The 21,909-nt window shown below is 35.0% G+C and overlaps 3 protein-coding genes and 2 long non-coding RNA genes across 5 annotated transcripts; 4 read left to right on the top strand and 1 right to left on the bottom strand.

The window, feature by feature from the left end:
* Positions 1–1,607: 1,607 nt before the first annotated feature.
* On the bottom strand, positions 1,608–5,651 carry LOC127087444 (phospholipase D alpha 1). The gene is made up of 4 exons (XM_051028330.1): positions 5,502–5,651; positions 4,393–4,458; positions 2,412–4,278; positions 1,608–2,277 (listed from the first exon to the last, which is right to left on the bottom strand). The coding sequence occupies exons 1-4, from the start codon at positions 5,589–5,591 to the stop codon at positions 1,838–1,840; spliced, it is 2,463 nt and encodes an 820-aa protein (XP_050884287.1). The 5' UTR covers positions 5,592–5,651; the 3' UTR covers positions 1,608–1,837.
* On the top strand, positions 1,823–5,507 carry LOC127087445 (uncharacterized). Its single transcript, XR_007789968.1, has 3 exons — positions 1,823–1,972; positions 2,071–2,308; positions 4,634–5,507. It is a non-coding gene; the product is annotated as an uncharacterized LOC127087445 (long non-coding RNA).
* A 4,899-nt stretch (positions 5,652–10,550) lies between the features above and the next one.
* On the top strand, positions 10,551–12,691 carry LOC127078863 (putative leucine-rich repeat receptor-like serine/threonine-protein kinase At3g53590). Its single transcript, XM_051019282.1, has 5 exons — positions 10,551–10,599; positions 10,673–10,733; positions 12,176–12,247; positions 12,355–12,498; positions 12,600–12,691. The coding sequence occupies exons 1-5, from the start codon at positions 10,551–10,553 to the stop codon at positions 12,673–12,675; spliced, it is 402 nt and encodes a 133-aa protein (XP_050875239.1). The 3' UTR covers positions 12,676–12,691.
* Positions 12,692–13,498: 807 nt separating this feature from the next.
* On the top strand, positions 13,499–14,081 carry LOC127084781 (uncharacterized). The gene is made up of 3 exons (XR_007788793.1): positions 13,499–13,567; positions 13,677–13,745; positions 13,845–14,081. It is a non-coding gene; the product is annotated as an uncharacterized LOC127084781 (long non-coding RNA).
* Positions 14,082–14,193: 112 nt separating this feature from the next.
* On the top strand, positions 14,194–15,001 carry LOC127078862 (probable LRR receptor-like serine/threonine-protein kinase At1g06840). The gene is made up of 4 exons (XM_051019281.1): positions 14,194–14,221; positions 14,312–14,595; positions 14,732–14,783; positions 14,859–15,001. Exons 1-4 carry the CDS (start codon positions 14,194–14,196, stop codon positions 14,894–14,896), a joined length of 402 nt encoding a protein of 133 aa, XP_050875238.1. The 3' UTR covers positions 14,897–15,001.
* Positions 15,002–21,909: the final 6,908 nt, after the last annotated feature.

Below are 21,909 nucleotides of genomic sequence, written 5' to 3'. Positions count from 1 at the left end.
AAGGTCACACTATCATATCCCATTATCAACGGTCAAGATTTTACTAAGGCCGTTAGAATGATACTCTTGTATCCTTAGTGTAATCATAATGATGACTAGCTAGGATATGAGGCATGTGGCAATTGTCCTTCGCTCCTTAAAGTGTTATGTACAGACATTATTCTGAAACTTCTTTTTCCCGAGAACAACAGCTTCTCATCGGACCTCTCTTCATGGGGACATTATGGATGAGTAAGGTCATTTACTTCAAATTCCTTACCCTCCATAAGACAATGGCTTAGGGGCAACTGTTTTGGGGCGGCCACAGAGGTGAATAAGGCACAAAGCCTAATACATGGAGAAAGCAGAGCATGACAAAAATGTACATATGCAATAATAAGTTTCTCGCGGTACCACATCTGAAAACACATTCTACATTATCAGAACTATCATATGCCCACCCACATTTCACGCTCAATTTCATATTTTAGTTTTTAGCAAACTCCTATATTTAAAACGAGTTAGCGTGCTATTTTCAAGTGCGATTTCCACTCTCCTTTTGAGATTACACTATTCATTTTTCTCACTGACTTGAACGTTAGAGTGTTAACTTTAGTGGTCAGTCTCACTCCTTCGCATTGGAATTCAACTCCCCCGCACAACAACAATCGATTTTACCTCTTCGATCATCATTTTATTCTCTAACAAAATATAACCTATATTTGTTATGTTATTTTGATATATATATATAATATATAATATATATATATATATATATATATATATATATATATATATATATATATATATATATATATATATATATATATATATATATATATATATATATATATATATATATATATATATATATATTAAACACATATATATGATTATGATTATTTTAATTATAATATTTTATTTGGTATTTACTGCTCCCCTAATATGACAAGATGTGTCTATGATTAATAGTGGGTTAGAATATGTTATTTCAAATTAATTTTTGTCAAGCTTAAGTCTAATATACTAATAATTTAAATTTTAAATTTAATATGTAATTTGATATAGGATTATTTTTAGAGTCGAGTTTGGTCTTTTTAAATGTTTGATTATTTATAAACGTATTTAAAAATCTATTTTATTTGAAATATATATAAATAAATAAGGATTTAATTGAAATACACTGATAGTGTAAATAGATTTTACACCGTTAGTTAATTCTAGACCTTGGATATTAAAATAAGTTTGATTTTTATTTTAAAAATCTATAAAATAATGCAAACGGATGATGGTGATGAATCGACAGTATAAATCTTTTTACACCGACAGTGCATAGTAATTAATCTCAATAAATAATTCATCTAATTTTTAAATAAATTTAAAAATTTAAAAATCAATAAAATGCATTGACGTATCAAAACTTACTTGTTATTGAGAGACAATTTTAAGAAAAATTATTAAAAGAACTTATGATATTTTTCTTAAAATGTTTTTAGCTTACTTTTATTTTCATAAATTATTTGAGATAACTAAATTGTATTTATATTTTCATTAAAAATAGAATTATAGTATAATAATAATAATAACTATTATTATTATTATATTAATAAATTGTTTAAATAAGCCAATTTAATAAACTTTTTTTATGGTATGCTGTGTTATTATTATTTTTGTAACTAAAGACTACAAAAGGCTTTCCTATTTAAAATAAAGTGTAACGCCAAACCTTAGGCTTGGGTTATTTTTTCACAATACACACACCCCTTTATTGCACCACATCATCAAAGTTGAACATTGTTATATTTTTTTCTCATCATGAATATGCCTAACAAGTGTTTGACGATATTCCCCTATCAACCTAAGTGGTAAGAATTGGAGGAAGCAACTCAGATTTCGAACCAACAATCAAAGCCTTAGTATCAGGAAAATATTGCATCCCTGGAAGTGATGTTACACTTCCATCTTCACCCACTTCAACAGGATACCTCAATAGGTGAGTAGTTACACTTTCATCTAATGTATCATCACAGTATAATTTCCAATTTCTCTCTGCAACACGGTTCACAAGTTTCACACATTCCACACTTTCAGGTTCATCAAAATCATCGCTGTTACCACCAATATGTTCATACCATAAGGCTCTTCTGAACCCGTAAATTTGACCTTGTGGTCTTTGAGGGCCAATGGATGCTAGATGATGCGGCTGGAATGCTCCCATTGCTATCTCTGTGTCTCTTCCACCATCCATTGATCTTTGGTTTATGTTTGCTGAACCAATCAGTATGTATTCATCATCCACTGAATCAACAAAATAAAGTATGGTAATTAGGTAATCCCTTTTCTGTCTTATGAAAAAATTATTTCATTTTTCAAAATGCTGTTTATGAATAATTGTTTTATGAATGTTTGGACATTGGATAATAACATATTACCTATCATCATCTTGGAATGAACATAGATCATGAACCTTCTAGACTTTTGTGCCCTATGATAGTCAGTGTTAGGCTTTGGTTCCTGTGGAGGAGTATACTCTCCATCTTTCTTACTCTCCCTTTTGCCAAGGCAATAAAATGTCAAATAATCGCGAGGGTGAGCTTCAATATTCTTCTTTTTTATGGCATCAGCAATATCAGAATACATCATCTCCATGGTCCTTCGTTGCCAATCCAATATCGCCTGAACTGATGCACTTTCAGGTATACCTTCTGGCCACATTGGTATCACCACATACACGACAAACCTCTCTCCCGCTTCAATCTTGCTGACAATCTTCAATGAAATTTCCTTTGGTATGAGATGCAAAGCACCAATATCTTCAACTTTAATATCAGATGCTTTCCAACCATAAGAACTCCCTAGGAAATACTGATTTTCAATGTAGATGAAGTTTTTAGCTCGTCGAATAGCGTTTATGTAGGCATCCTGAATGCTTCTATCAATGATGTTATCTTTTCCACTAACAAGTCCTAATTCAATAGCTTCATCGGGTGCTTGAGGGAAGTGAGAAACAGCACCACCGTCTATGGACCTAAACAACTGAACACTCCAAGTGTCTCCATCTTCTTCTGATATCATTGCATCAGAAGGGTGGATTAGAATTCTATAAAGCAATTCAATTGGTAGTAGGAATTGCTTCCCAACTTGCTTTTCCCATCTTTGCTCAAAGTTGTACAACACGTCCCATGCAACAGGTCCTTCTAGCTTACAATGAATATCATGCCACGGTTCTCTAGGACCGCCTTTGTTAATAGAAGCACCCGGGAAATTAGGCTGATGAAAATCATCATGATGAACTGTATTCAATGTTGAAAACAAAGGGTGTTCCATGGTATCATATCTCCCATCACACAGATCGAGTCCGCCTACGAAACTGATAACGGTCCGCTTCTTTGATTCTTCAACATGATGACCATCAACAATTATAGTCTTTTGGTGATGAGTGAACATTGTTGAAATCTGAAAACCTTGAACGATGCTTCTTCCACCATCAGGATTACGTGGACATAAAACACAATGTACCTTTGTGTCTCTAAAGTAATATGCAGTTTCTTGATCGTGTGTTCCCATCAAACCGTCCTCCTTAAAACCTGGAACAGAGGTTCTGTCATCCCAAACAAGCATAAGAACATTAACACCTTCATCGGCTTTTCTCTTGAGCATTTCTCCAAGGGTGATACTAGTTTCTGTTGACTTTTTTGGGTCCCTAATCAAGGTTATTTCAGTATGAACAGACCAACCTGTTATGTAAATAAAGTGTTTGGCATCCATAATTGCATTGTAAATATCTTCCCAACATCTTCCAGGAACATAAGATTTTGTTCCAGATATTGGAATCCAAGGATGAATACTATCAGGAACATGAGCATCTTGGTATAAAGTAACACTACAGCCTTGTCTCTGGTCAAAAAATATCCGCGGAACTCCCAAAAATGGCATGTGTATTCCCTGAGACCATAGACAACTTCTGTCCTCAGTGACACTAGAGAAATGCATACTAACACGGATTTTAGAACCACCTGGTACAGGGCGATGATCTTCTTCGTCTAATATCTCAACCCATCTGTCAATTATATGTCCTTTGAGAACTTTTTCAGTAGGGATGTAAGCTCTTCCAATTAGAGTTGCTCCAATTGGATTATCATCTTTGACAGTGAATACAAGGTTTGATATGTAATGAGCACAATAGATTTCAAAGGTTTCGTTCCATTTGGGGTTTGAAGGTTGATTCCCTATCATTCTGGTTCGTCCAACCCTTGCCTTATCTAAATCAACTGTTGCATAGAGTCTTGTCCCAACAATCTTCATCGCAAGTGGTTTTGAATGTTAAGATTTTGAAATAAAAATTGTATTAAATCGAAGAAGCGTGTTGGTAACAGTAGTGAAAGAATTGTAAAATTTGGTTAAGATATGTACCTCAGGCCGGCACAAGAGACAACCTTTGACTTGGGCCAGAAATCTCTTCCCCTTGTGTGTTGTGCCCTTTAGTTCCACAAAATTTGACAAGATAATAAAAAAGTAACATGAATATAAATGAGCTTAAGCAAATGTTGATTTCTCTTAAAAATAAAGTAATGCAATAATAAACATATTTGATTTCTCTTGATAAGAATATGCTATTTCTTAATTTCCTGACAAAGCTTATTTATTTCAACAGGTACTATTTACATGACTGCTAAGAGCAGAAGGTTTTATCCTGTCCAGCTTTCAAAACAAATGTGATATGGGATGTGCTTGTGCAGGTAAGTGGGTATAGTTGTATAAATTATACGGTATAATCATAACTTTTTCAATTATACCGTATAATCATAACGAGTTTCAAAAAGGGTACACATTGAGGCATTCCTCCGCCAACCTGCTCTAGCGATGCTTCTCACTCTAGCATTCCTTCTTGTCTGAGAAGCATCGCTCAATCAATCATCACGTGATGATCCATACATTAAGATGAGACTCGCGTTGTGATTCCCTCAACAGGATCACCCTGATTCACCCTAGCCTTCACTTATAAAAAAGACATCGTTCTGATAAACCTTTCACTCGACTCAATCGAATTCTATAGGTGGTTGCATGTACATCACCCCTCCCCGGTGGAGAACAACCGGTGTCCTCCATTACACGGTTTGCACTAAGGCTGCCACCTAAGGTTCTCTTTGGATTGTTGATGTCATCCGCGAAAAACGTGGGACTAAGCCATGCATGAGGGCTAAGAGCCCCTTTAGACTCAGCCACAACTGAGACCTATTATTCTGGTATATCAAAAAGTTCCGCATTGTTTGAAAATCGAAGCTAGTTGACTAGGAGTAGTTTATACATAACACCAACATTCTTCTATCCATTGAGATGTCTATTACAAAGTTCAAAACATTTTGGTGCTCTAGAATTTTGTTGTATATGATATCGAATATTCAATCATATAATGTTGTTATTTTAAAAATAAAATAAAAAGAATACTTTTTTAAAATATTGAACTAATTTTACATCCAAATTGAATTAATTACAAGAGAAGTAATAGTTATGAATAATACCTTGCGACAAAAATTCAAATTACATCCAGATTGCAACCTGTCAACTTCACTTATTGTTACTGTAAGCATCCCATGTAGCAGCTGAGGCATTTTCTTTCACACCTATGATTGAAATTCAATTTCTTAGGAGGCTGGTGAGGAAATAATGGCTGAAAAAAAAACTGAGAACTGTTTCTTGGGTAAATGTATACATTGAAATAAAGGTATATTTAAGTTGTTGTTTACATACTTATATGTTGAGAAAGACATGAAGAAAGAATCTTGAGAATGTTTTGTTTCAAGAAAGAGAAGTCTCTTTGGAGGACAAAAACCATAATCCATTACCTTCTTGACTTGTATAGTGCACTTGCTTATTTGGAATGGACTAGAAGCCTGTTTTTACAAGGTAGCCAATTTGTCCACCACCCAAGTTACCATTTCAATTTGTGAAACTTTAATTTTTCAATAATAATTCTTATAAAATATTCATACTTCAAAATTAATATCAGTATACTTCATATTTGATAGATACTTTGTCAATAATTGACCAGCAATTATTTTATAATTATTTTTAAGTTGTTAATATATAAGAATCAACCATTTATTTATATTAATATATTATAAAAAAAATATAAAAAAATATTATTGTTAAGAATTAAATAGTATATCATAAGCTTACATTCATCTAGCTCAACAACTTAAATATTTACTCTCTCTTATCATATTTATAAGAAAATATTTATTTTTAAGATACATTAAGCAATTAATGAATCTTAATGATATATAGACCACATTCTTTGCTTATTCAATAAATTACAAAAAAATCTTATAAATTTTAATATTAATATTATTTTAATTAATTTAAATTTTGTTGGGTTTAATTTTTTTTAACAACCACAAGGAAGTGCAGATGATATGTGGAACAAGATAGATCCAAGAGATTAGAAAAATAGCTAAAGAGACGAAGAGAGAAACAAGATGTTTTGGAGTTGGGTAAATAATCGTGAAAGTTAGAGTAAAAGAATATTTTAAATAATGATCTAGGTGTAAAAATATTGAAATTTGGAAAAAGTATAAGAAAGTCAAGAACGAAACCAAAAAGACAGTGAGTGAAGCAATAACTCAAGCTTTTGACGGGTTATATCAATCTTTAAGAACCAAGGATGGAGAAAAATCTATATATATGCTTGCTAATGGAAGAGAATGATAGACAAGAGATTTGTATAAAGTGAAGTGTTTTAAAGATGAAGATGACAAGATCTTGGTTCAGGAAAAAGATATAAAGGATAGGTGGAAGACGTATTTCTACAATTTATTTAATGAAAGATATGATATCTCACCGGACTCTCGCACACTCGATATTAAGGAAGAGGAGAAAAACTATAATTATTATTTTCCGATTCATAGGAGGTAAAAAAATGTTGAAAATGATGAGTGACAGTAATGTGGTTAGGTCAGACAACATACTTATTAAAGTGTGGAAAGTTCTTGGAGATAGAGGTATTGAGTGACTTACCAAACTCTTTAACGAGACTGGGAGGTCAAACCAACTACCAAATGAATGAAGGTGAAGCCTTTTAATCCCAACATATAAGAATAAAAGGGATATACAAAATTGTGCAAATTAAAGGGGATTAAAGTTATGAGTCATACCATGAAGTCATGAGAAAGAGTGATTAAACGAAGATTAAAAAGAGACTGAAGTCACTGAGAATCAATTTGGTTTTATGTCCGGGAGGTCCACCATGTAAGCAATCTATCTATTAAGATGGGTGATGGACCAACAAGACTTACACTTAATTTTTATTAATTTGGAGAATGTGTATGACAGAGTGTTTAAAGAGACTTTGTGGAGATCCCTAGATAAGAAAAAAGTTATGATTGCATATATTCGAGCTATCCAAGATATATATGAAGGGGTATCAACTAGTGTACGGACACAAGGTGAAGAGACAAACAATTTCTCCATTATAATAGATTTGCACCAAAGTTTAACCCTAAACTGATACATTTTTACTTTAATTTTGGATGTATATACAGATGACATCCAAGAACTAGCACCGAGATGCATGTTTTTTTGTAGATGATATGGTCCTACTTGGAGAGTTGAATGATAATTTAAATGAGAGGTTGGAGACGAGATTTAGAAACACATAGTTTTCGCCTAAGCAGAAGTAAGTTGGAATATGAAATGTAAGTTCAACAAAAGGAAAAGTGTTTCTAATCTAGAGGTAAAAGTTGGAGACCATATTATCCCACAAGTCACACAGTTTAAATATCTTGGGTTCGTAATACAAAACGATGGAGAAATAGAAGGAGATGTAAACAATCGAATTCAAGTTGGGTGATTGAAATGGAGGAGGGCTTCAGGGATTTTATGTAACAGAAATGTACCACTAAAGTTGAAGGTAAAATTTTATCAGACTGCAGTAAGACATGTGATGTTGTATAAGACAGAATGTCTGACGCTTAAGAATCAACACAAGAATAAAATAGATGTAGAAGAGACAAGGGTGTTGTGTTGGATGCGTGGTAAAACTATACATGATGAGATTAGAACTGACAAATCTATAATAGAAAAGATGATGGAAATAGATTTATGTGGTTTGGACATATAAATAGAAGACCTATAGATTATGTGATAAAGAAAATAGATCACATAAAAAAGAGTCAAATAATTAGAGGTAGAAAAAGATCTTAAAAAAATTATAAAAAAACATTATTAAAACCGCGATATTAATAATTTGAATAAAAACATGACACTAAATAAAATATTATGACATAAATTTATCTATGTAATGAATCTCATTTAACGAGATAACAATCATAAATTCTGTTAATAAAACATAAATTTAGTAATAAATATTAGTCATTTGTTTTTCTTAACTTTTGATGAAATGGTAACAATAACTGAAAAAACACACAACACAATGTGAGGTCTGGTGGTGATGACAATTAAGATAATGGAGTAATATCAACTTAGACAGTCGAATTAAAATTTGCCGATAATATCAATAATCCTTATCTAAGTATAAATAAGTATGTGATTTTTTTCTTCTTCTAGTAATTCTATGAATTATTGTCTTATTCTAAGTATCCCTTAGAGATGTATTTTGAGATGTTTATAAACAAATATTATAAATTTTGCTAATAGTTTTGGAGTGTGGATTTGAGTGTAGGTAGTCTTATATTGCAAACTTTAAATTTGGTTGTCCTTTTCACCCTTTCTAATTTTAATATTGACTTTTCTATGTCGTGTTTAGACTATATCTTGAGTTGTACTCATTAAATCAATTTACTTCTTATAAGAAAAATAATTCAATTACCAACGACTTGAAGTCTAATTTGTTCATCTTTCATGTTAAAATTAGTGATCAATCTAAATCTCATGCACCAAGTTTTCTAGTCTTTTCTTAACAATTTGTTCATAAATTGAGCTACACAACTCCTCAAATCAAAATAATTGGATTCCTAAAATTTATATATACATTTCATATGAACACATTTATTTCTTGAACTTGCATATTTTATGCAATGAAATCACATGTATGGGTTGAGTCATAACAAAAACAATTTATCTGAAATCGTATCACTACTATAAAATAGATATTTCGTAACATCAATTTTGTAACGATCATAATATTAACCGTAGTAATAATTTATTTCATGACACTTTTTTTTGGTATTTATTAAAGATGTCATAACGGTCGTCGGTCAAATGAAGCAACCGTAGTGAAAGGTACACAGAGTGAAATGATTCAAATCTCAGCACCAAAAATTAGTCATTTATCGTGATAAAAAAGTGATTGACAATGTATATCACCACAGTTTTTATTACCAACCATGATGAAAGGTGATACTTATTTATATATAAGCAAAATCATCTCTCGCTTCAGTACATAAAAATTCATATTTTTGCCTTTTTATGTGTTTTGCTCATTTTGATTCCTCTTTTGTCTATGATACTTATTTAAGCCTGAAAAACATCAAAAACGCAATATTGAGCATAAAACATGATAAAATAAGGTAAATCTGACGAAACGGGAGAATAATGAAGTAAAACAACTAATAAAAGCGATGCAAGAACCATTTATGAGACTCTCTCAAACTTAGATTATTGCTTGTCCTCAAGAAATAAAGCTTGCTTAAGGAAATTTTTTAATCAAGCAGTTCAGTGATGGAAAAGCTTACGAAAATGAAGCTACCAGTACTTATACATGAGTTTTCGTTCATATTAGCTAAGATCCAGTTCTCTCGGTAATTATTTGACACCAAAGATATTTACAAGGACACTAACCATAGTGAGACTACGGACCCAAGTCTCCCTTTCAGACAACACTCCAACTACGCTTTGTACTTAAGTCTCATTTTTCAAATTTTCCTTCACTTTTCATTCATACAATCAAATTAAGGCATTTGGATTTATTATAATCATCACATGTACAAGACCGGTTGAGAATTTTTGTTTAGACACCATTTTCTTTACCGATGAAATTACACATTTTTATGTGTTTATTTATTGTCCACTTTGGGACAAGGTTTGAGGTTAAACCATTGTTAGATTGAATAACAGAGTGAGAGTTACCCAACTTAGAATGAGTAGTTGTCTTTCACTGCCTTTTTATCATTTCAGTGCTAAAATTATTTATTTTTCAACCAATCATACATGTTATGCAAATCTAAATTATGTCAGACTGTCATGATAAACTAATTATGGAGTACTTCTCAGAATTCGAGTACTATGGTACAAATCTACATGTTGGACTCGTATCTTACTTTGGAGATCATATATGATTGAAGTTGATCTTTTGCTTGAGAAAACCACATATAAAAATTGTCTGATGATCTGGTACCCTTCATTAATTGTTCGAGAAGTTTGTTAGTGAATGTGTATTCATAATGGTCGAAATTAATGTATAACTCTTGATCTCGCAATTGGCCAATGCGTATGCTTATGAGGTTTGTAGTGAGGCCTACAACTAGGATAACATCATCCATACTTAGGAGGCATGGATAATCCAACTTTCCCTTTCAAATAATTCTTCCATTACCTCCACCATCGAAGGTAACATGGCTATTGGAGTAAGACTTCAGATCTTTCAAGTAGTTATTTTTCCATGTATGTGTCTGGATCGACCACTATCCTAATTCAATGTTTTTTTTTCTAATACTACTTGTGAATTTTGATCCAGGTTCCCCTGAATCCGAGACCCCTTTCACTTTCACTCAAACGTTTCCTCCAAGTGTTTCCATGTATATGAATGATGTGTATAAAAGGAAACAAATCCCCAAATATGCGAGAATTATTCCATTCAGCTTGTGCGCGAAGCAATAGGAAGTGAGACTGAATGTATCACACAATGTAGGACACTATGTTTAACATGTTGCTTTCTACTTAGAATATCTTGATTATTTAGAGACAAGATGTCTCACAACTTGGCAAAACATCTTGTTTCACATGTTGCCTATAAAATATTGTCAATCATATGTAATAACAATCATGATAAAAGAAAAAAAGAAATAAATTACAAAGTCATACCCGTCAACTTTATTTTTCAAGCAACTACTACATAAAATATTGTCTCACATATAAATTTATGTACGAGGGGGAGAAATAAATATTTTGCACTTTTTTTCTCACTACGCCAAAAACTGGAATAGACAGCGCACCTTAGAGGGCGCTTTATTACAAAAGCGCACTCTAAAGTGAAGCGAAAAAATAAGGAGCGAACAACTGGAATAGACAGCGCACTTTAGAGGGCGCTTTTGTAATAAAGCGCCCTCTAAGGTGAAGCGAAAAAATAAGGAGGAGATAGAGGGACAACAATACAGGGCGCTTTTTAGAAAGCGCCCTCTAAGGTTACCCTTAGAGGGCGCTTTTAAAAAAGCGCTCTATAAGTCCATGTGCATTTCCAGTTTATAAAGCGCTTTTGGAAAGCCTTAGAGAGCGCTTTCATAAGCGCCCTCTTAGGCCCCCTTTAGAGGGCGCTTTTTTTCCACAAGTGCCCTCTAAGGTCCCCTTTAGTAAACATTAAAATTATAACATACTGCGCGTTTTGTTATTTCACTCTCTGTTATTTTCGTTCTTTTTCACGTTAGGGTTCTCACTGCTACGATTTTCGCTACTTCTAAGGCGTTCTCCTTCCACCTCTGTTAGATCTACGACGTTTCCTCCTTCTATTAATTCGTTGTTAGCTGTTCGATTTTGACACCATATGTATTTTTCTAATCTTCATATTACTTGGTTTCTCTTCTGACGTTCGCTATTGTTCATTTTTGGTTTCTCTTCTGACTTCGAAGAACTTAATTGGAGTTCTAGATATATACGGATTCGAGAGTTTCAAGACAAACAGGTTCTTAATCTTAACCACCCTCTTGCCTAATTTTATATGAAGTTTATAGACGTATGCACATTTGGCCAATCTCTGTGATCGAATTTTTTGTGTTCTCTATTTACATTTTTCGTATCTATTTACTTTTGAACCACAGTTATTGTTCTAACAGTAACTAACTTTACATCGGCCCTGTTCAGCTTCGAGCAATTTTGTATCAATTTGACAAATGAGAAGTTACAGCAGCATTTCAACCAGGTTTGATTTTTCTACTATCTCCTGGTAAACAATTTCTATATGAATTAGAAGAATAAACGATGATATGTTATACCGTGCTAATATATTCGTTGTTTTATGCTGAAGGGATTTCATGTGGAACAATCTGACTGGCACAATACCAAAGGAAATCGGACACATTACATCGTTGAGACTCTTGTAAGAAACTTACCAAAGAAAATGAATTATTAGTATTGATCCTCGTCAAGTTTTTGTATGACTAGAGGTTATAGCATAAGTGCTTAATTGAGATGTTTTATACGCAGGCTCTTGAATGGAAATAAATTATCTGGCAGTTTACCGGATGAGCTTGGCAACCTTACGAATATGAATAGACTCCAACTAGATGAAAACCAACTGTCAGGTTCTGTGCCAGAATCGTTAGCGAATATGATCAACGTTAGACACCTGTAAGTGGATGTCTAAACCAAAATTGTTCATCAACAGAACATAAAGCTCGATTTCTTACATGTACTTATTCTGCTGCTGCTTTTCTGTCTTGCAATTGCAGCCACATGAACAACAACTCGTTCACTGGTCAACTTCCATCCAAACTTTCAAACCTTTCCAATCTTATGCATTTGTGAGTATTGAAGCCAATTTAAATTTCCTTTATGATTTGAAACTTTAGAGTTGCATCTCCAAATTGATTTTCTTTTTTTTACAAGTTTTAACTGTGTCTGCTTGTTAACATGACTCTACAGGCTTTTGGATAACAATAACTTATCGGGATATCTTCCACCAGAATTCTCCAAGTTACACAGTTTGGAAATACTGTATGTTATGCTCTACATTGTCTAGAATAGTAACATATAATAACTTTTTCATTGTATATATTACATTATTGACATGCTTTTGCTTGATCTGTGGAGGAGGATTAGCGAACATGTTCAAGTTATGCTCTAATCAATCTTTTTTGTCTTGGAAATTTGATTCTTTCTTGTTTCACTTACAGGCAACTTGATAACAATAATTTCAGCGGGAATGGAATTCCTTCTACCTATGAAAATTTACCCAGGCTTGTAAAATTGTAAGTACTGTTATCTACGTGTCCTTTTTTTCGCGCTCAATATATGATGCTACAAATATTCAGTGACTATTGTTTGTCCATACACTATGTCAAAACATTCTTTTAAACGGCCTCGAAATCGCCTTTAGAAATTTGGTCTCGTGTTCTCTCCTAACTCCTTCAAGCCTCAAATTTGAGTTTTGACATAGGATATGGAGTATCTGTTTCTCCATGATTCACGGCTAAAGAGTATTCATGTAAATGTGTGTATTAAAAGTATTTAAAAAAGGCATTGTTTAGGCTTCATTTGGACTTAGAAAAGCTTACCGTCAAGTTTTCAATAATGAATTCAAGAACATGGCTTTTGTTTTTTGAGCTAATGTTTCCTCTTGATTTTACAAGAGTCTGAGAAATTGCAGCCTGCAAGGAGCTATTCCCGATTTAAATTCAATACCAAGTCTTAAATATTTGTATGTTTAAGTATATCTCGTGGCTCAGCTTTATATTGTGCCTAATGACAACGAAATCATTTTCTTCTGTTTTGTCTACAAACTCATTTGTGATTGGTTCATGGTTTAGGGATCTTAGCTGGAATCAGTTCACTGGGTCTATACCGTCAAATAATCTTTCAACCAATATGACAACTGTGTATGTAAATAGCCAATTTTATTTATAAACTTTGTATATATTTTAAACCTTAACTTATCTTCATCGCAATATTTATATAGTATTTTTCTGCTATTGCAGTGATTTGTCCCATAACAAACTCAACGGATCAATTCCCCGAGGCGGAATATATCCTTATCTTCAAAGATTGTGAGAATATACTCGTCAACTTGTATTTAAAATTTCTAAAATAAAACTCTATTCAACTTATGCAAATAGTAAGTTTCTCAATCTCAGCATTTTATTATTCTTTATTATATTTGAGTTTCTCTAATAGTACTTTCATTTTATTGTTATAGTAATTATTAATACAGAGAGCAGAAAGAGAAAAACAGGCATTATTGTTGCTATTATAATAGGAGTCGTTGCTGCTGTTTTAGCAATAACCGCAATAACCATGCTCCTAATTTTTAGAAGAAATTCGAAATACATGCACTTGATTTCCAGGAAACGAACGTGTAAGTATTTTAACGCTTTCTTCTGATAATGTCAATTTGATTAATCTTTGAAGAAGTAAAATTTATTCGAATGGCTATTTCTTTTTGCAGCCTCTAATGTATGTATCAAAATAGATGGTGTGAAAGCATTCACTTTGAAAGAGTTGACTCACGCCACTAACAAATTTGATATCTCGACTAAAGTTAGGGAAGGAGGTTATGGAAATGTCTATAAGGGCATTTTATCTGATGAAACATTTGTTGCCGTTAAGCGAGCAGGAGAAAATTCATTACAAGGACAAAAAGAGTTCTTGACTGAGATTGAGCTTTTATCGAGGTTACATCATCGAAATCTTGTCTCTCTATTAGGCTACTGTAGCGAAGAAGGAGAGCAGGTAAATAACCTATAGCTACACTTATCTTATGCATATCATCATAAGTTTTGCCATATTTGCTTGATAGTTGACTATAGTATCATTTCATATACTTCTTTTCTTGGTTCAGATTCATATACTTCTTTTCTTGGTTCAGATGCTGATTTATGAATTCATGCCCAACGGCACACTAAGGGAATGGATTTCTGGTAAGAAATTGTCCCAAATTATAAATCACTTTGTAAAATGAATTAGTTAATAAAATGAATTTTTTGATAATCCAGAAACAAATCCGCATGTATCTTTCGAGAAGTGCTTATAAAACTACCTATTCCAAAGCTGTTTGTATTCAAACCGGCATGCGAGGAATGACTGCTAGAAATGAACTTCGATTCAGGAAGCGGACCCTAAGAAGACTGCGGCTAGCAAAAAAAACATACATCTCAGAGATGCTTTTGCTACTTAGTTTCATTTCTTTTTAAGTTATGAATTGGTTGTATATTTAGAATCTTTAGAAGTTAAACGATTATATATCAGTGGATTGTTGTATATGTATGGATTGCTGTATATAAGGCTTGTTGAATGCAATGTGTGAAAAAGGGCTTCAAATTATACAATTTTAGGTGTATGCTTCAATATACAGGTTGTCTAAAATAAATAAAAAAATATAGCGCTTTTTAAAAAAAAAATTTAAATAACCATCCACTTTAGAGGGCGCTTTCCAAAATAAGCGCCCTCTAAACCCTTTAAATTTCCACTTTAGAGGGCGCTTTTCAGTAAAAGCGCCCTCTAAACCCTTAAAAGTTTCCACTTTATAGGGCGCTTTCTTTAAAAAGCGCCCTCTAAACCCTTAAAAGTTTCCACTTTAGAGGGCGCTTTCTTTAAAAAGCGCCCTCTAAAGTGGCCCTTAAAGGGTTTAAAGAGTCACTTTAGAGAGCGCTTTTGTAACACCCTTCTAAATACCCCAAAATATTTAATTAAAAATAATAACACATTAATCAGAGTAATTATGCCCCGAAGGGTGTCACACAATTATTTCACAACATTCATCAAAATAACCTGTCATGCTCATTTATTTAATCCAAATAAGGTTCTTTGCATAATTCGCAGCGGATACTAAAAATCAACATTTAAATCATGTACCACTTTACATGTAAAGTTGATCAACAACAAAATCAAACATATTCAAACATCCCATCCCGATGTTACATCTATCAGAGCATGACCCCTTAGGAGACTACTCTAGACTCCAAGCATTTACTTCTATTCACTCATAGCTGGTTACCTGAAAAAAATAGTGTAAGGGTGAGTTTCTCAATCAATATAACAAGCATTATACAACAACATGTAATGTTAAGTAAATAACGCCTCAAATCACCCTAACCAGACTACCCACTCCATAACGGCAGTATCAACGCAACCTCATACTCAACAATAACAAATAGCATATGTATATATCAAAACATGCTCAACACCAACAACACAACACACAACGATTTACTCACTAATTCCTCACAATGGGAATTAGCTACAGCCCCACAGGCTATGCCATGCATTCATTATGCAATGAGACTCTACACATGCGGTACCGACTTTTCTTGAACATATAGTCCAAGCTCACCGATCCCTCTGGATACGGCTACTGAGCTCACTAGTCCCACTCATTGAGATCTAATGACTCACTCACTAATTCCTCACCATGGGAATTAGCTACAGCCCCAAAGGCTAGACTATGCACGCTACTTATTTAGTATGCAAGCATCAACAACAATCCACAACTCACTAATTCCTCACAATGGGAATTAGCTACAGCCCCAAAGGCTAGACTATGCATGCTAATCACCTAGCAATGCAACAACAACAACAACTCAAGAATAAACATATGACAGTCTATTCACAGATGCATACATCACTGATACATTTACAGTATAATGCATACCAACCAACACACATTGTCAATACATTTATCACAAAAGCATATCACAACATGCTATAAATCAAATACAGTATTAGCACACTCTACTAATAACTATACTACTCAAAACAACGGGAATTGATCCCTATTTCATCATACCTCAGCTAAGTCTCACTACTCAGCCTAAACAGTCAAAAACTGTACGACAACAGCACAGGAAATCACAATCCTGCCCATACGCGTATTGCCTATGCTCATACGCGTATTGCCTAAATCCTGACCAAGCCATACGCGTATTGCCCAATTCCATACGCGTATGCTACGCGTATCACTTCCCCATACGCGTACCACCAGAGACCATTTTACGTTCAAAATTTCATCTTCCTCATCCATACGCGTATTGCCTAGCGCCATACGCGTACCAGCCATCCCATACGCGTATTGCCTAGTGCCATACGCGTATGACCAGAAACCAGATTTCCAGATCTGCTATGGTTTTTCCTGCTACGAGTTCTATTCGATCTCACCTTCCACAGTCCAAATTTACACAGAAATCACTCATATCATCTAACCCGAATCATTCCCTATTCGATTTCACAACTCCTGACATTATCACATACAATTCCTACGAATTTCTTTCGATTATCGCTCAATTTCGTTCATCAATTATTTCCACAAATTCATCATAATCATCCAATTCAAAGGTAAATTAAAGGTCTATCACTACCCATGACATATTATCATATAATACCCGTCAATCAACGATAAACCCCCTTACCTGAGTTAATCCGGCAGCCTCTGAGCTCCAAGCTTCTCCTTCCTTCAACCTTCGTTCTCTGGTTCTCTTTTTGCCCTTTTCCACGTTCTGTCTCTTTTTCCTTTTCACGTGAAAACAATAACCTTTTTACCAAATGGGACCTTTTTACTGATTTTCCACTTTTATTCCAATTATAAAATAATAATCCAATAATAATAATCCCAATAATTATTATTCCAAAATAATAATATTAATCCAAACTTCCAATTATTCAATTAAATTAATAAATAAAATATTAATTTAAATTAAATGATTAGCTTATTTTAATTGGGGTGTTACAACTCTCCCCCACTAAAAGAGTTTTCGTCCTCGAAAACATACCTCAAGCGAACAACTCCGGATAAGACTCCTTCATCTGACTCTCAAGTTCCCAAGTCACATTGCCACCTGCTGGTCCTCCCCAAGCTACCTTCACCAAGGCAATCTCTTTACCCCGCAGCTGCTTCAGCTCTCGATCCTCAATCCTCATAGGTGATGTCTCAACAGTCAGGTTATCTCTCACCTGTACATCATCTATTTGGACAACATGCGATGGATCATGAATGTATCTCCTCAACTGAGACACATGAAAAACCTCATGCAAATTCGCAAGCGACGGCGGTAAAGCGATACGATAGGCTACCTCTCCTATCCTCTCCAAAATCTGATAAGGACCAATAAATCGAGGTGTCAACTTCTTCGATTTCAAAGCTCGACCAACACCAGTTATCGGAGTAACACGAAGAAACACATGATCTCCCTCTTGGAACTCAAGTGACTTCCTCCTCTTATCATGATAACTCTTCTGACGACTCTGAGCAATTCTCATCTTATCCTGAATCATCTTAATCTTTTCTGTAGTTTGCTGAACAATCTCCGGTCCAACCACAGCACTCTCACCGGACTCATACCAACATAAAGGCGTCCGACATCTCCTACCATACAAAGCTTCAAACGGTGCCATACCGATGCTCGAATGAAAACTATTGTTGTAGGTAAACTCAATCAACGGCAAATAACAATCCCAAGCACCTCCTTTTTCTAAAACACAAGCTCTCAAAAGATCCTCTAACGACTGAATCGTCCTCTCAGTCTGACCATCAGTCTGCGGATGATATGCAGAACTCAATCTCAGCTTAGTTCCCAAAGCCCTCTGCAAACCTTCCCAAAACTTCGATGTAAATCTAGGATCTCTGTCCGAAACAATACTAGACGGAATACCATGCAAACTCACAATCTTCTCAATATACAACTCAGCTAGTCTCTCCAACGGATAATCCATTCTGATCGGAATGAAATGAGCCGACTTCGTCAATCTATCAACAATCACCCAAATAGCCTCAAAATTCTTACTTGTCCTCGGCAAACCAGAAACAAAATCCATACTGATACTGTCCCACTTCCACTCTGGAATAGCCAACGGTTGCATTAGCCCAGACGGCTTCTGATGCTCAATCTTCGACTTTGGCAAGTCAAACAGGAATACACAAAACTTGCAATTTCTCTTTTCATTCCCGGCCACCAAAATAACCTTTTCAAATCATGATACATCTTCGTAGCTCCAGGATGAATACTCAAACCACTACGATGTCCTTCTTCAAGAATACTCTTCTTAAGCTCAGTAACATCCGGAATACACACCCGATCACCAAATCTCAAAACACCATTCTCATCAACTCTGAATTCACCACCTTGACCTCGATTCACTACAGTCATCTTATCCACCAAAAGCATATCGGATTTCTGACCCTCTCTGATCTCATCCAGAATACCACTTGTTAATCTCAACATTCCCAGTTTAACACTATTGTGAGTACTCTCACACACCAAACTCAAGTCTCTAAACTGTTCAATTAAGTCCAATTCCTTAACCATCAACATAGACATATGCAATGATTTTCGACTCAATGCATCAGCCACCACATTTGCTTTACCCGGATGGTAATTCAAACCAAATCATAATCCTTCAAAAATTCTAACCACCTCCTCTGTCTCATATTCAGCTCTTTCTGATCAAACAAATACTTCAAACTCTTATGGTCACTGAAAACTTCAAATCTTGACCCATACAAATAATGTCTCCACAACTTCAGAACAAATACCACAGCTGCCAACTCTAAATCATGTGTCGGATAGTTCCTCTCATGAACCCTTAGTTGTCTCGAAGCATAAGCTATAACCTGCTTATTCTGCATCAACACACCACCTAAACCCAATAATGAAGCATCACAGTAAACTTCAAATAATTCCGACGAACTCGGTAATATCAGAATAGGAGCAGTAGTTAACCTCCTCTTTAACTCTTGGAAACCTTCTTCACATTTTGAATCCCAAACAAACGCTTGCCCCTTTCTAGTCAACATTGTCAACGGTAACGCCAACTTGGAAAATCCTTCGATAAACTTCCTATAATAACCAGCCAAACCAAGAAAACTCCTTATCTCAGAAACTGACTTCGGAGCTTCCCACTTAGATACCGCTTCTATCTTAGAAGGATCAACGACAACACCACCTCTGGAAATCACATGGCCAAGAAAACTAACTTCTTCTAACCAAAATTCACACTTCGACAGTTTAGCAAATAACTTCTTTTCTCGTAGAACTCCCAAAACCATTCTCAAATGCTCAGCATGTTCTTCTTCAGATTTCGAATACACCAAAATGTCATCAATAAACACTACAACAAACTGATCTAGATACGGATGAAAAATCCTATTCATATACTCCATAAATACTCCAGGCGCATTAGTCACTCCAAAAGGCATCACAGAATACTCATAATGTCCATACCTTGTTCTGAAAGCAGTCTTCTGAATATCTTCAGTCTTCACACGTATCTGATGATACCCAGATCTCAAATCTATCTTGCTGAACACACTAGCACCAACCAATTGGTCCATCAAATCATCAATCCTCGGTAAAGGATACCGATTCTTGATCGTCACTTTATTCAGTTGTCTGTAATCCACACACAACCTCATAGTACCTTCTTTCTTCTTAACCAACAACACTGGTGCACCCCACGGTGACACACTCGGACGAATAAATTTCTTATCCAGCAAATCTTCCAACTGACTCTTCAATTCAGCTAGCTCAACAGCAGACATACGGTACGGAGCCATCGATATCGGCCTAGTACCAGGTACCAAATCAATCGAGAACTCAACTTCACGTTCTGGTGGCAATTCATTCACTTCTTCCGGAAACACATCAGGAAAATCACACACTACAGCTAGATCGCCAATCACCAGTTTATCTTTAGCTTCCAAAGTTGCCAACAGCATAAACAACTCTGCCCCATCCGCTGATACCCAATAGCCTGCTTGATCTCGGGACGCAACCCGTTCTCAAACTTCACACACTTTGAAAATTCCCCAGTAGCCTCGTTATAGGGAGTGTAATACTTTGACAGCTCTGTGAACTTAGCAGCATACTCAGTAACAGACCTGTTACCCTGCTTCAATTCCAAAAACTCTATCTCTTTCTTTCCTCTGACATCCTCTGGAAAATACTTCCTCAGGAATCTCTCTCTGAACACAGCCCAAGAGATCTCAGCATTACCAGCAGTTTCCAACTCAGTGCGGGTAGCAACCCACCAATCATCTGCTTCTTCTGAGAGCATATGCGTACCGAACCTGACCTTCTGGTTATCAGCACACTCAGTCACTCGGAAGATTCTCTCAATCTCCTTCAACCACTTCTGAGCACCATCTGGATCGTATGCTCCTTTGAACATTGGAGGATTGTTCTTCTGGAACTCACTCAGTTGACGAGCAGCTCCCCTCCCCACAACATTTGGATTTCCTCCAAGTACTCCAGCTAGCATACCCAGAGCCTCAGCAATTGCAGCATCATCTCTACCTCTTCCAGCCATCTCTATTCCGAAAACCCAAACAAACTAAAATAATAAGTACTGATAGGGTTACACAACACCTATCCCGTACAGGGGAAACAGAATAATTATGACTCGACTCGACCGACGATGCTCTGATACCACTAATGTAACACCCTTCTAAATACCCCCAAAATATTTAATTAAAAATAATAACACATTAATCAGAGTAATTATGCCCCGAAGGGTGTCACACAATTATTTCACAACATTCATCAAAATAACCTGTCATGCTCATTTATTTAATCCAAATAAGGTTCTTTGCATAATTCGCAGCGGATACTAAAAATCAACATTTAAATCATGTACCACTTTACATGTAAAGTTGATCAACAACAAAATCAAACATATTCAAACATCCCATCCCGATGTTACATCTATCAGAGCATGACCCCTTAGGAGACTACTCTAGACTCCAAGCATTTACTTCTATTCACTCATAGCTGGTTACCTGAAAAAAATAGTGTAAGGGTGAGTTTCTCAATCAATATAACAAGCATTATACAACAACATGTAATGTTAAGTAAATAACGCCTCAAATCACCCTAACCAGACTACCCACTCCATAACGGCAGTATCAACGCAACCTCATACTCAACAATAACAAATAGCATATGTATATATCAAAACATGCTCAACACCAACAACACAACACAACGATTTACTCACTAATTCCTCACAATGGGAATTAGCTACAGCCCCACAGGCTATGCCATGCATTCATTATGCAAT

The sequence above is a fragment of the Lathyrus oleraceus genome, chromosome 5 (assembly GCF_024323335.1).
Source record: "Lathyrus oleraceus cultivar Zhongwan6 chromosome 5, CAAS_Psat_ZW6_1.0, whole genome shotgun sequence".
Lineage (NCBI taxonomy): Eukaryota > Viridiplantae > Streptophyta > Magnoliopsida > Fabales > Fabaceae > Lathyrus > Lathyrus oleraceus.
The sequence above is the reverse complement of the archived record's forward strand: the minus strand, read 5'-3'. Positions and strand labels throughout refer to the sequence as shown.

Coding starts and splice junctions, on each gene's coding strand:
- LOC127087444 (XM_051028330.1), bottom strand. CDS start 5,591: ATGCCTCAGCTGCTACATGGGATGCTTACAGTAACAATAAGTGAAGTT. Junction 4,459..5,501: donor ATTTGAATTTTTGTCGCAAG/GTATTATTCATA, acceptor GTGGAACTAAAG/GGCACAACACACAAGGGGAA. Junction 2,278..2,411: donor TCATTCCAAGATGATGATAG/GTAATATGTTAT, acceptor TTGTTGATTCAG/TGGATGATGAATACATACTG.
- LOC127078863 (XM_051019282.1), top strand. CDS start 10,551: ATGGCTATTGGAGTAAGACTTCAGATCTTTCAAGTAGTTATTTTTCCA. Junction 10,600..10,672: donor TCAAGTAGTTATTTTTCCAT/GTATGTGTCTGG, acceptor ATTTTGATCCAG/GTTCCCCTGAATCCGAGACC. Junction 12,248..12,354: donor ATTACATCGTTGAGACTCTT/GTAAGAAACTTA, acceptor TTTTATACGCAG/GCTCTTGAATGGAAATAAAT.
- LOC127078862 (XM_051019281.1), top strand. CDS start 14,194: ATGCACTTGATTTCCAGGAAACGAACGT. Junction 14,222..14,311: donor GATTTCCAGGAAACGAACGT/GTAAGTATTTTA, acceptor TTCTTTTTGCAG/CCTCTAATGTATGTATCAAA. Junction 14,784..14,858: donor ACTAAGGGAATGGATTTCTG/GTAAGAAATTGT, acceptor TTGATAATCCAG/AAACAAATCCGCATGTATCT.